Raw genomic sequence first — 14183 nt, forward strand, 5'->3', positions numbered from 1 at the left:
AAAATGATGAACATCTTTTCTACCATATGCCAGAGAAGTTGCATAATGAGGCGACACACATAAGAATGTTTCTCCATGCTGCATGGCTACATTCTAATTCAGTCACCTGATACTGATGTAGCTTTCCTTTGAACCTCTACATGTTATTATTTAAGATGAGGCCAGCTATGGTTCCGCACTGGGGCAAAGGACATGTTCCGCTATCTCCCAATACAATCATTGTCGAGTAGAAAAGCTCGAACAAGAACTCTGTAAGCTTCTACCAGCATTTCACGCCTTTACAGGGTTTGACGTTACAAGTGGCTTTAGCCAGACAGGAAAAAGAAAGGCTTGGAATTTCTTACGAATAACAACCATGTCTACTTGCATTTACAGGACCTATGAGAACAAGTAACTAGAAATTGTTCGATCTGCTGAGGGTTTGATGAGCTTTCTTTACACTCCTGTGTGTGAGGCTGGTATAACAGCAGGTGGATTTAAATACGATATCGATAATTTCATGCGCTCAACTGACTATCTTGTGATGTATCTAAGATGTACCTCATCAAATTGGTATCTGGTTAATAAATAGACTCCAAAATCGTCACCAACCTCAAATAGGAATATAGTATTTCTCACGTGTCTCTTTTAAACATTTTGTCGCATGGGCTTTGAATTTTTCGAGTTAACAGCATCTGCCGTTATTTCTTTTAACACATATATATATATATATAGAAATTAGAAACAAAAAACATCAACAATTGACCCGAAAAAGATTATGATCGTCCTCTTTTACCGCAAATCGATATGAAAGCATAATTGGTTTCCTTAGTAACCATGGCTATGGTAACGGTTTAATACACCTCATTTACACCACATTAAGTAACTGCAAAAGTTATTCCACTCCCACCTCCCCCTCTCCCAAAGAGAAAAAAAAAGATATATATTTGGTCGAGCAGTTCTGGAGATATTGCTAAAAACGTTCCTGAACCTATACATAATGATAATTCCAAAGCAACCCTCACCCCCTTAAAAATCAGTGTGTAACAAGTCACTGACCCCACAATTTGTGACTATAACTGATGAAGCCATGATTTATGGGTATCAGCCAATCATAATCCGAAGTCGAACCTATAGCGCAATGGGGCTGCTAGGTAGTGCCTTTTTTAGGCCTCTTTTTGAAATCTCGTCCTCAACTTCTTATGATAATGTAAACCTTTGTTCTCATAAGTCGTTGGGATTTATTTTGGTTTTGGTTCTTTGAAAGTTTTCCTCAAACTGCGTTAACAGAATCATTAAGGTAAGAACGATGTTTCGAGGCACAGAACGTCCCGCAACATGGCTAATTAACGTTTTTCAATCGTAAGCTCTCGCTTTACTGCGAGGAATGCAAGTTGCATAAAGGAAAGGAAAAAGCTCTCCCTCACTGATGGCTTCCTTTCCACGGCTCCATATAAAAAATCGTTTGCGAAACGTTCACCAATTTTTATTTGAGGTGAAACCTAAAGCATTGGATTACTTGTCTCAGAAAGGATGTACCTATTAGAAAGTATTTAACGTGAGTATTTTCCAAATTCGTGCACGCCTGTATCATTTTCCTGGATGCGTTCGATTTTCATTATTCTTATCATTCATCCTTTCCCAAAGCGATACAAGTTTCATGTGGTCATTTTGGATTTGTTTAAGTAGTTGACCAGTCGAAAAATGCATGCATGACTGAATTTGAAAATACCAAGGAATTGAAACAGAATGATGTGCGCCTTGTCAGCACAAAAGTGGAGAAAGGAATTTTCCAAAAAAATGGTTCATCTGTTTTTTTTGTTTGTTTGTTTTTTTTTTATGTGAGATCAATAGTCCCAATAAGTGTCACCCACTTTGTCGGTCATTCGCTCTCTGATATCCATTTTCATTTTGAGCCATGAAAGGTTGTTTATATTCGAATTATAAATCATTGAGTAGTCAACAATACCTGGCCTTTAGCTGGACCCCCACGTCTTTGTCTGTTTTCAGTATGTAAGGCGGCACCTGGAGTTTCACGGAGAACTTGGGAAGAACTGAAACGTCATCAAAGAATCTTAAAAAATTCAACGTCATCAGGAAAAAAGAGAACCCGGAAGAATGAAATCATAAACTTACCGTATTCTTTAACTTCGAATTGCACAGATGTGTTATAAATATTCTGCATAGAAAAGAAAAAAGTGTGTGGGATTGACCTCCTGAAACAAAGTCGAAATATTCGCTCTCACGTTTATGTTTTATTTTAATTTTATTTTAATGCTATTTTTTCCTTTTGAATATGTACTTTCAAGAACCTTTGAATGTTTATGAAATTTTAATCTGATCTTTATCTTTATAAAGGACTTTTTAAAAATAATTATCACATCCAAGAGTCTACAATTTTCTTTACACAGAACGGTGGAAATTGGCGTTCGTTAACTGAAAACTTGGAAATAGTCATCCCTAAAACTTGAAAATCCAGTTGAACATCGAAATTTCTCCACGAATATGCGAAAATGACGTACGAAATGTTTATGGTGTCACACGTATTAAAACTAATACAAGACATGTGCTTTAGGTTCCATTTGCTTAATCGCTAAGATTTATCTATCTTATCTTTCTCACATTGAAACTTCCCCTTTTTTCTTTCGATTGATCGATTATGCTCAAGCTGTTTAATACACTCTAGTCATTTCATCTTAATTGTCCCTTTCAATCTCAGGGTGTGAAACCTCTATCCTTAAATCTACATCTCTTTGTTAGCATGTGATTCAGTGTGATCTGAAAAAATATTGTGCGGGCAAAAGCTCTCAACACTGTGGCAAAGAAAAGCCTACCTGATGACCGTATGTAGCTGTTACTGTCCAGTTACCCAAGATGATGAAATTGCTTAATAGAAGTTCTTTTGATATAATACCTTAAAAAAAATAAAAAAAATGTACAATGGACATTAGAGTTAGGTTTCTTGCTAAATTCAAATTTTAAAAAAATGACTTAATCGGGGTCAATTTTGTCAATTATCCTCTAGTCTCTCATACGAGTGTTCACCGCTAAAATATACAGCTTTCCAGCAGCTTCTCTTCAGTTATACCTCTTGAAATCCTGGTTCGAACCGGGACACGTTTAAGGGCTCTATGCCCAGATTGTTAACACTTTAAACCCTATGAGTGACTATAGCAAATAGTTTCTTCATATAATTTCACACCTGAATCAAACATTAAGGTCACGAGAATAAAGAAAATGATCACCAACTAGAGATTGATTGTTAAACGGATTTTCCTTGTCAGCATCTCAGGAAATGTGTAGAGAACAGAATGGAGAATATGCATACTGATGTTAGGGTGTAAAGAGTCGAAGGAATAAAACGATTTTGACACATGTGGTACGTGTTGCTAAGTTTCCATAGGAACTTATTCCAACTATAAAAACATGATAATTTTATCAAATGAAGAGTCTTTTTAAACCTGTGCTAGTTTCAAGGTCCTTCCACTGCCTTACTTTGACTCCCTGTGGATTCTGCATATAAAATATGCGATATAATTACGGATGACATTTACGTTGTTGCGAGCTCTTAAATGAAACAACTGATGGATAATTATTGTATGTATGTATAGAATACTGAAGTAAGCTTACCAGGACCATCAAAGTTATCTGTTGCGAAAGAAAAAAAGGCAACAATTAGTTAAAAATGAATTCACATCAAAGATTTGAGGCTCGGATTGTAATTGGTCGACCAGTATTATGGTGGAAAAGATGTTTGCAATTTAGTGGCCATAATTACAAATTGATATCTATAGCAAGAGTGTATTGGCCATATCAGAACTAATGTAGGGAAATAATTAACAATCAAAGTAATTCATAGCTGAGAAATGACAGTCTGCTGATATTTTTGGAATACCAGATGTCCGCAAGCAGACAGTTATATGTAATGTTTTCAAATTTAACTTTAAATTTTTCCCGGCGAGACAACACAGGGCTAAACGAAACTTTGTAAGACTACCGTTTAAAGGGTGCTTGGTGAGCAGTTAATATAAATAACCCATTAGCTTCCTTCAAATTCAGTGATTTTCGTCGGAAGCCACTATTTTCCATTATTCTACAAGAGAGTTGAAAGATAAATTACTTAAAATCACTTGGTAGAACCTTTTCTTTTAGACCGCAGTCAGGCTAGCTAAGTCAGTGATAATTCACGTCAGGATCACATTCGTTCTTTCGAATTTGAGGCTACATTCAAAAGCACTTCCTTTATCTATTATTTAATTATTCATTTATTAATCGGCAATATTTAACCAGGTTGACCTGGTTCGGCCGCGATTGTTTTTCTAATAAAACCAATGCAGTCAAAATAAAATGTTATTTTCAAGACGTCGTTTTGCTAAGCTCTTACATTTTTTCCGGAGGGCATCATGTTAAACTGGAGCGGTAACACCCTGATACTAACTGCAGGAAGGAAAAAGAGCCAATTGCAACATCAATCAATAAAGGGAATTTAGACAATAATGAAAGCTGTTTAATGAAAATGTACGCGTCTTATCTCTATTGCCGAGAAGCGTAGTATCTGAACGAACGACTGAGCTCAGAAAACAGCTAATTTGAGCGAGAAAATGAGCTTCCTGACATGTATCAACTGAATAAAAAATCATTCAGAGCATTTGACCCGCTGTAATTTGGTCATTTTAGATGTGCAAAGATTTTCTCTGACTACAGATGCTAGCATCCAGCAGAGAAATTTATTTTCACAAGGGGACGATAAAAAGCAAAAGACCTTAGTAACATTAAGATTCTCCATAGACTTTCATATTTTAAAGTCAAATTTCTATTTAAAGAAAGAAAATTATGCCAATAATTTACGCAACATTACTTATCGTCAGAGTTCTTTCACTCAAATGTTTGATTCTCAAAGAGGAACCGAAGGTATACCCCTGTGTGGTAAATGGGGAGGTAGATGGAGTTTCAGAATTTTCGTAATCCTTTCACCCCTAAGAATGTCTGGCTTCTACTTTGTCCTTACAGTATCACCCTTGAATCAAATGTAAAGGTCGTGATAATGAAGGAAACGATCACTGATTTAAGAAGCTCCTGAATGTCAAACAAATTCTCTCTGTCAGCAACATAGGAAATGTAAAGAGAACAGTGCAGAGAATATGAAAGCTGATATAAGGGTGCAAGGGGTTATGTGTCTCTGTGTCCGCACAAGGCCCCTTCAAAATTAACGAAAATCTCATAAATCGCTTAACAATAAAGGTTCGGTAACAAAGATTGTGCAATTAGCTCAACGTTAGTTCATCGCGATGGCAACATAGATCTTACCTTTCTGTTTTGGCGTGTAAATAGGTTTGTCCGTCTGTATGAACACCATTCCATTCTTGAAGCTGAGCAGGATCTTTACCTCTTTGTGGAACTGAAAATGGCCGTCATCTGACTTGGCGATGAGGTAAACATACCGCATATCTACCGACTTGATATCTGGAAGGTTCCCCGGTTCCACCTTGAGATACAAGAAGGACCAGTTACGTGTAAAGTTACGAGTAAATAATATAAAGATCTTCTTCGCAAGTCTGATCAATAAAGGGAAGCCCTTTTGGACAGAGACCATACTTAGAAGGGTCACTAACACACACTTTGTTGCGGATAATTTTTTCGATCAAATTTGTGTAAAACGTAGTTCACAGGAACTTCGGGTAATTGGGGTAATATCCAACAGAACGATACTTTTTAAAAAAATTCCAAAAAATAAAAAATCCTTCACCTGTTTTAAATATGCATATGACAGAACACCGTTCAAATTAAAACAATATTCAAAGTACTAATAAACTTCTTGTATTTTCAAACCGTTTATTCCATAACTGATGCTGTTTTTATTGCTTGTAATGTCCATATTTCTTTAAAATGATAGCTTAGGGCCCGTGATGACCTACGTTATAGCTTTCATTATTACGCGCCATTACTTCACCAAACACTGTGCATCGTTAAAAGATTCTAGCGCGTCTTCCGAAATGCTACTGAACTCTTACCTTGACTGTGAGGAGAGAGGTGCTCCCTAAGAGAAAAAACAAAAATCAAACAGGCCTTTTATATTTCAGGTTAATTCTTCATCTTTCCCATAGCAAAGCCATTAATTGAAGTGGCTTTGAGCCCCAAATCTTCTAAATATCTATCTTGAAGTGATGATGCTGCAAAATGATTAGACTCGGTCATCCATAAGATGAAAGTCGACTTGGAATCTCATTTTCCTAGAAAATGTGGTTCCTCTTTTAAGACTCTCGCGAAATCTTTGCTTCCATCTCACCAGGTTTTGAAGGCTAATACTTATAGCACTTTCAAATCCCAGCAGCGATTCGGATAAAAAAAAAAAAAAAAAGTCTGTAACGCTTTCGTCTTACCTTTTCCTGGTTGTAGTGTAACTTGGTTTGGGGAGAATGTTTTCCGCCTGAATGGATAGTCCTGCAGATATAACTTCACTGTTACGGGCTGCATGGCATCGTAAACCGCAACTGAAACGTTCTCCTCGACCCCAACGTGAAACACATTGGGAGCGATTATGGCAAACCTGCAATGATAACGATGACAAGTTTGAGAAATAAAATGTTTTGTTGGCTGTAAGTAGAGGTAAGAATTTTTAAGCTACTTAACGTGATTAAGATATTCCAATTAACACTCAATACGGCTTGCAAGCCGGACAGGTTAGAGTGAGGAAGAGATTCTTCCCGGTAAGTCGCCTTACAGTTTTAATTCCAGGCCTCGCCTAGCCGAAGTAAAATAAATCCTTAAAAAAATCATCCTTCGGCGTCTCAGAATTCGATGACATGCATGTTTATACTAGGTAACATTTCGTCGAAAATGATTAAATTGCTACCAGTTCCTAGCTCCATGCCTTTGGCAGTGCGAACTGGTACCTTTTAGTCTTCTTTAGTCACTCTTATAGCTGGCTAATTCCGTTGTCACACGGCAGAATATCTAAAACGTTAATTTCGCTGCTACCACTATCTATTTCCTAGAGAAGGATCGGTTCCAGTCCCTAATATGGAGAGGAGGGCGGAAACTTTGAATTCCTCTTCCTTAATTACGCTAGTATTGTGGTGGATTTTATCCCATACCTTCCATATGGTAAAGCACGAATATTAATTTAAGAAAACTTCATTGAAAGAACAAAAGAAAGAACAAAAAAAAAAACAAAACAAAACAAAAGAGAAGCTGATCCAACAAGTGGAAGCCGATCGAACAAAATTGAATGAAAGTGTCACGGGTGGAAAAAGGGAAAAATCGAACCTTTCACTTTTGAAGTGAATTTGCACTTGCATACTTGTCCGGAAGTAAAAACGTGAAATTGAAACCTAAAATTCCTTCGAATATTCTTCGCATATTAACATGGCAAGGAGCTACAATTGGAAATTTTCTCGCTGCCATAATGACCAGTGTACACGTGCTAAAAAGATTCCAATACGAGTCACGAAATTTATTGATCGGACTATGTAGGGGTCAAATTCCACTCTGTTTCAGAGGACCGAATCGAGGACAACTCTGACGAAGGGCTAACGATCGAACGTCAGCTTTTGAAACTCTTTTCGCTATTTATTCACTTGATAAAACGAAATAATTTTGTAAAACCCCCTCCAACGCAACAGCACAGCCTCTCTGAGGCACCGAAAGTCTGTTGAGCTTACGAGTCGCTAAAGTCGAAATAATATATGCCTTGCCAAGCCCGCCCCTGAAACTTTCCTGCCAACAAACTGAAAATCTGTACAAAGGGGGGGAAAAGTGCGTCAAATGTAAGTGAATTACAGAGCCTTCCCTCTTGAAGGATAATATTCACAAACAACGAAAGAGCTGCATTTTGACAACATCATTTGCATTCGAGAAAGGTTACGACACTCGTCGGATTTGTATGCACCTTAGCATAAATATCGATAAAATTAAAACAATGTATATTACCTCTTAGCTTCAGTACATCCTATGATAAGCAAAAATATTGAAAATCGCAACGCCACGGTCAAAACGTTCGTCATGTTAAAATCAAACTTTTTGCAGAATGAGAGTGCTTCCCTCAGCAAATAGCTGAAGTGTTCAAGGAACAATGAGCAAAGGTGTTGACAGATTCGCTGACTCGCCAGTCACGGAAGAAAACCCTCACTCAAATCATCTTCCTGTTTATTTATAAGTAAAAATAAACCACGTAAAAATGAAATCTAAGTACACTCATTTAACCCCTAACTTCAATTCGGTGACTGAAATTTAATCTCACTAGTGCGTTAAAAACGAAATCTTTCTCGTCGTCGTCCTTGGTTCCCCTTTGGCTGTTCTTGGATTGATGGTCAGGAATAACGGTTTTAATAAATCAGTTCCGCTTTAGTTGAGTCCTCCTTCGAGCATAAAAAAATCGGGCCCTCGACACTAGACCCACCGTTTACATTCTTTAAGCCAGACTTACCGGTATTTATTTAGTTTTAGGTAAAAATAATGGCTACCAGAAACGCACGTCGCAATCATTTTGTAGTGAGTTAATGTGGGTTACCTCTGAATCAAAGCTGTACGTGATCAAAGTCGACCTTTCCAGCAAAACAAAGAAAGAGAAGAACAAATGCTCCGTTCACTATTTCAATTTCGTTATCTGAAACCGGACTTTAAAATTTTGACACAATACCTCCCTTAAACTGCATCGCAAAGTCACAAAAATCTTTGCGAATCCTGGCAATGGTTTACATTTTAAAGTTTATTCTGTATTTGGCCAAAATTTAAGAAATGATACCCAAGAAGGTATTTGTGATCGCTGCATGAGCTTTTGCCCAACAAATTTCAAAAAGCGAAAAACCAGCTGTTGCGTTTCTCTCGGCTGACAGCTGCCTGTTCAGTCAACTTCCTCTGCGTCCTGCGAAGGAGAACATGGCTATGAAAAGCCTGACGTAAGACCGATAAAAAAATCGTTTGATGTTTTAAAGACTACGTGAGCTACGCGTATTTAGACATCCTTTCTGTTCAGACTTCCCTCTCAGCTGTCCCCAGGTTTCATCTTTCGCGGAACGGCGTCTTCGCTGATTCAGATATCATTTCAAAGCCAATATTGCAATAGGAACTTAACAATTTTCTCTTTTTGTATTATAATCATTAACATCCAAGATTATTACCATTATTATTGTCATTATCATCTTGACAATGTCAAAACAATTTATTTTGAATTGTGAAAAGCTTCTCAACATGCATCATTCATAGTTCATAAATTGGTTGTGCAAATTTGGTAGGCACATTAGAAAGCGTTATTTGCCATGCCGATGCACGTTTGTGGTGTACTGTCGAAACGCTTTCTTGTCGTTTACAACATGTCTGCTTCGTTGAGGCATTTCAGGAGTTTACACGCACAGAATAATAGATGCGTTTATTAGGACAGCCGTGTAAAATCGAAACATTAGAGAAACTGACGATTACGATCGCGGCATAACGGCATAAATATGAACTTTCACTTAAATACCTCTTTAACGACGCCGCGTTACTTTTAAATCTAATCGACGCAGTAGGTAAGTCTTTTACCGGCATGTGCTTGCAAGTTTTTTACATGAGAAAAGTAGTCACGCCAGTTCAGCCCTCCAAGCCGGACAACCTTAATCGAGACCCAGATTGAAATACTTTCAACTTTTCATATGATCATTGGCCGAAAAGGTAGCAGAGTTGGCACTTTCACTCAAAGAAAGAAAAAATAGTGGGGAAAAGATCTGACTCAATAAGGGATTAGCATTAAACGGATTGGGAATACTGTACCAAAATCAATACCTTTGTTATTTTGGTCTTGTCAATGGTCCAATGTCATCGTTGTTGCTGCACATGATGTACGCCTGATGAGACATGCAGAGACAATTTCCTGTGATAAAGGAGAGCCGCTAGTAAAAACAATTACAGTTGAAAAGAATCCTTTGGCAAAGAGCAGACCTTCTCCAAGCATGACAAGATAATTGGTTTTAACAACTGAATTGTTAAAGTAAATTGGCCACCGCTTCTCCAGGCATAATCCACTGTGAAGTCGATAGAAATTAATATATATATATATATATTTTTTTTTTTTTGAGAAGGACGGGGTTACCCATGAGTTTATTGGAGAAGAAATCCCTTCAAATACATGAGGATTCTTTCTGGGGCGTGAATCAAAATTATTTTTCCCTTAAGGAATGGCTGATCCATGCTCTCGGGACATGAAAGATGAGGATGTGCATGAAGGTGGTTATGTTGTTTTCGGCAGGGTATCCTGGACCACTGCCAGCCATGCGGCCTGTATAGCTTTCCCCAATTCTTTTCCTGTTGATACAACGCAGAGATTGTAGTTAATAAATAATTTTGATTATTTATTTATATATATGATTCTTCCACTTGAAGAACATTTATTTCCTGATGTGTTGGCTGCTTTAGCTGAAAGTCCAGTGGCTCTTCGAAACCTCTTAAACAGAAAAAGATGATTGCTGATTATTAATTGTTGAAATCTTCTCGAATCTTTACAAAGAGTTCTAAGCTTTTGAATAATGACGTGGAGGTTATTCTTTCTTTTAATTCATTTCATTAAATCTAGTAATTGTTTTAATTATTATTATTATTGTTATTATTATTATTATTATTATTATTATTACAGTCATGATTATTATCGTCGTATAATTATCATTGTAGTTTTGAAATCCGCGTACACTGATTTTCACAATGGGCTTTTTTTGGGCGATAAGTGTATTTTTATTATGTCTAGGTCGAGGACATTACACGCTCGCCCAAACCGCGCCACATTTAAACGTAATTTCAACTAATATTTTAAAACTGAAACGATTAGGGTTCCTGTTGACTAATTTCGAGAATACAATGGATTCTGTTACAGAATTCTTCCAGTTAGAATAAGGTAATTAGGGTTTTCAGAAAATCTCTTGCTCTTGAAAATAGCTTCCATATTAAGAATGATCATGTTTTGTGAGTTTTTCAGTGTAAAAGGAAATCTATCGCCTTCCTAAATCTCTATCATTGATACATTGATACAAAATTCGTCCATGAAAGTCGAAGTTGGCTTTTCGCAATATCACAGGTCGCCATAACCCTTAAGCAATAACTTTATGCTATGTTGGAAACACCTATCTCGAGCTGATATATCAACGGTGATTCTTAAAACACGACATACAATAGAGCTCTCAAAATGAGTTTAAAAGTAGACAAAACTTCCGTCACCTCACCACTTGTCTCTCATAACTTGCCGGTTGTAACTCGCGTCTGAGGAGCAACAAACACTTCCGAACCGAAACGCAAAACATCCAACATTTTAACTTCAACCGTAAGAGAAGTTCGGAGTGTCGCCTGAAGACATTCCTGGCAACGTTTAGTAAACGGATTGAAAGCAACAGAGCGAAATTTTTGAACCTCACGTTAAAAGATCCGGACGAAACTCAAACACTCAAATGAATAGTAATAAAATGAGTGTAGATAGTGTAGTATTTGAAATTCAAATCAGACATTGCACGGGCCTTATAATGAATATTTAAAATAAAATTGCGACGAGCGGGAAGGGATCATTCGCCTCCGTGTTCATTGTACCGATCAGACGAATTGTGTATTATAACAAAGGAAATTCACATAGTAACCACGGACATTGATTTTAGTCTCAAACCTTTCTCGCAACTTTTGCCTCGCAAAATTTCATCTCAGGATAATGAACACGGTAATGTCATAATTCTAAGGAAAATTCTTAAAGGATGCCTCAAACATCCTGGGAAAAAGAGAAGCCTGTGATCCGACTCTGGTTAAAATGGCTGAGGAGGAACCGGTATCTAGTGAGGCGACTGGCGGGGGGAGGGGAAGGGGGGGGGGGGAAGGGTTCGGTTGCCAATATGACTCAGTACTAAATACATTTATTGACCTTCAGAAACGTATTATGACATTTGGTTGGAAATTAAGCCAAAGGAAACCCCATCGCCGTACAGCGCTTCCCGAAAGAGGGCCGGATCAGAATACACCCTATATTTCAAAGAAAAATATATTTCTTAACACAAAATGGCACCACCCTCCTTTGAGCGCCTAGCATTACGCGGTCTATGCACAGTTCTAATTAGGCATCACTCACACTGACTTGTTTTCATTCAAAAACAAGTGATTTAAAATGCAATTTTGCACATCATACACTCACTGCTAAATTCCCGAGAACACCAGTGAGACTTTGGAAAAAGGTTTCAAAGGAGGAATCTTTATCAGTTTTAGGACTGAACACAGCGTTTTGATAACAATCTTTTTTAAGGGTTGACAGGTGAAAATGGACGGGGGCTTTAAAAAACAGTGTCAAAAAAGCATTTCATGCTGTCGATTTCATTAGCGTTTTGGCGAATTACGTTTGGACAATATTTGAAAACATATTAGACAGTATAAGTTGAAAAACCCATTAGTGAGGAAAGGTGAAAACAAAACCAAAATGCAACTGTAAACATGAGGAGATTTGCTTCGTTTTTGTTCAGACGGACGCTTTTCTGTGTAAAACTCTCCACACCACCAGTTTACGGTTGTGCTCGTTACTTGAGTTGGCAGGTCGTTAATTCACTATCAAGTTTTCTCTTACTTATCTCATCGTTTTGAAGAGGAACGTCAGAAGTTCACAAACATTATTAATCAAGTTTTGTTTTACATCCGCACCGCTCCGCAAATACTCCCATCACATCGACAAATAGAAACGTTATATGAATTCCAAGGTTTTCTGTCGAGTAAGTACAGCAAATTGTAGGAAGCGAGACCAAACATAATTGAATGATGAACAAAATTTATTTCAGGGCAGTTGGCAGTTAGTTCGACATCTCAATCATGTTCGTTAAATTAGCTTTTTCAGATTTTATTCAAACTGTGCGAGGTCGTATAATTTCTTCAGCTGTTTAAACACAGTGACAATAGACTAACATCAGTCCCTCCTACTTGGCGAAGTCCGTCGCACAACTAAAAAAAAAAAAAGAAAAAAAAAAACCAAACGGCAGTAAAAAAAAAATTTTTAGGGCGCCAACATCAATTTTCTTTTCACTGATTTGTTTCTTACTCACGCGACGGGCTTTGCCGGAAAGGATGAACTGCTCTCGGTCTAAAGTGACAGATAATTAAGCAATTACTCCTAAGCTAGTTTCCACTTTTAATTGGTTGCAACTGTTCATTTACATCGACGTGTTATTTTTAAAAAGCCTGTATTCGGAATGAATATTCTCTGAAGTTGCCCTGCAAATAAGGTACGTAATTGTTTCAATTCAGTCTTATGTTCAGGTACAGCATGCATAGGTTATCCTTGTCAACATAAAGAGAAGGTCTGCTTTTTCGAAGAAATATTCCAAGTTTACCAAACTGTCAAAATCTTGTATACAACAGGATTTCCTCTAGCTATTGAACATTGCTTGCAGCTTACAAGGCGTCATCTACATCAGAAATATAGTTCTGTTTCAGTCATAAAAACCGAGAAATGTAAGTAGCTGATAAAGCCCTCTTTAATATAATTTTACTCACGGCAAGTGAGCAAGCTTAGCCGAAATATTGTGGCAATGAAAAAATATTCTGTTAAGCCACAGAGAGTTTTTATTTTTCTCATCGGGGTTATATGTTTATTTGTTTTGTTTTGTTTTTCTTATAACGAGCACATCAAGTTCCGTCGAGTTAAAATAGTTCTACTATCAACTTTCTATTTGGATAACTGCTTTATATCACGGGTTCACTGAGACATCAGTAACGTACTTACCGATGCGGAATATTCAATCTGCGAAATGTTTTGCAGTTCGGAGATGACCGCGAAAATAAATTTTACGTGGTAATTTTTTAGCTTGTTACAGACCTTCCTTTGCCTCTCACTTTCCCACTAACATACTAAGAATTTAGCCAAGTAATGGCTAGTAATATTTGAACAGCTTGCCCTATAAACTTTTACGTTAATTGAAGTCCAAGGTAACTTGCTAGCGGATACAACTGAAAATCGTCACTTGACATTATCCGCAATCCACCGACCTCTATGAATAATCTCGAACAAAAACTCAATAACCGTATTTTTTCCCCCACATGACCACTGATTTACGAAATTTTCGATGTTTCACTCACAAAATTCAAGTCCTACAAACACATTTAAAAGTGACTTATTTACATCGCTGGAATTTTTTAACATTATTTTTTGTTTACATGTACAGTGTTTCTAGGACAGATTTGATGTTATGTTTTTCTTTACTAGTAAACCGAAAAACACATAA

General features: G+C 37.2%; 1 protein-coding gene across 1 annotated transcript in view; it reads right to left on the reverse strand.

The window, feature by feature from the left end:
* Positions 1-8039, reverse strand: part of LOC131775558 (complement C3-like) — a 36800-nt gene extending 28761 nt beyond the window's left edge. The window contains exons 1-10 of the mRNA XM_059091677.2: positions 7909-8039; positions 6360-6526; positions 5991-6016; positions 5287-5464; positions 4364-4416; positions 3610-3627; positions 3441-3492; positions 2814-2893; positions 2116-2158; positions 1949-2033 (exon numbers count right to left, since the gene is read on the reverse strand). Of these exons, the coding sequence (XP_058947660.2) occupies positions 1949-2033; positions 2116-2158; positions 2814-2893; positions 3441-3492; positions 3610-3627; positions 4364-4416; positions 5287-5464; positions 5991-6016; positions 6360-6526; positions 7909-7982 (776 nt within the window). The 5' untranslated portion in view covers positions 7983-8039. The remainder of the gene's footprint in view (positions 1-1948; positions 2034-2115; positions 2159-2813; positions 2894-3440; positions 3493-3609; positions 3628-4363; positions 4417-5286; positions 5465-5990; positions 6017-6359; positions 6527-7908) is intronic.
* Positions 8040-14183: the final 6144 nt, after the last annotated feature.

The sequence above is a fragment of the Pocillopora verrucosa genome, chromosome 4 (assembly GCF_036669915.1).
Source record: "Pocillopora verrucosa isolate sample1 chromosome 4, ASM3666991v2, whole genome shotgun sequence".
Classification (NCBI taxonomy): Eukaryota; Metazoa; Cnidaria; class Anthozoa; order Scleractinia; family Pocilloporidae; genus Pocillopora; species Pocillopora verrucosa.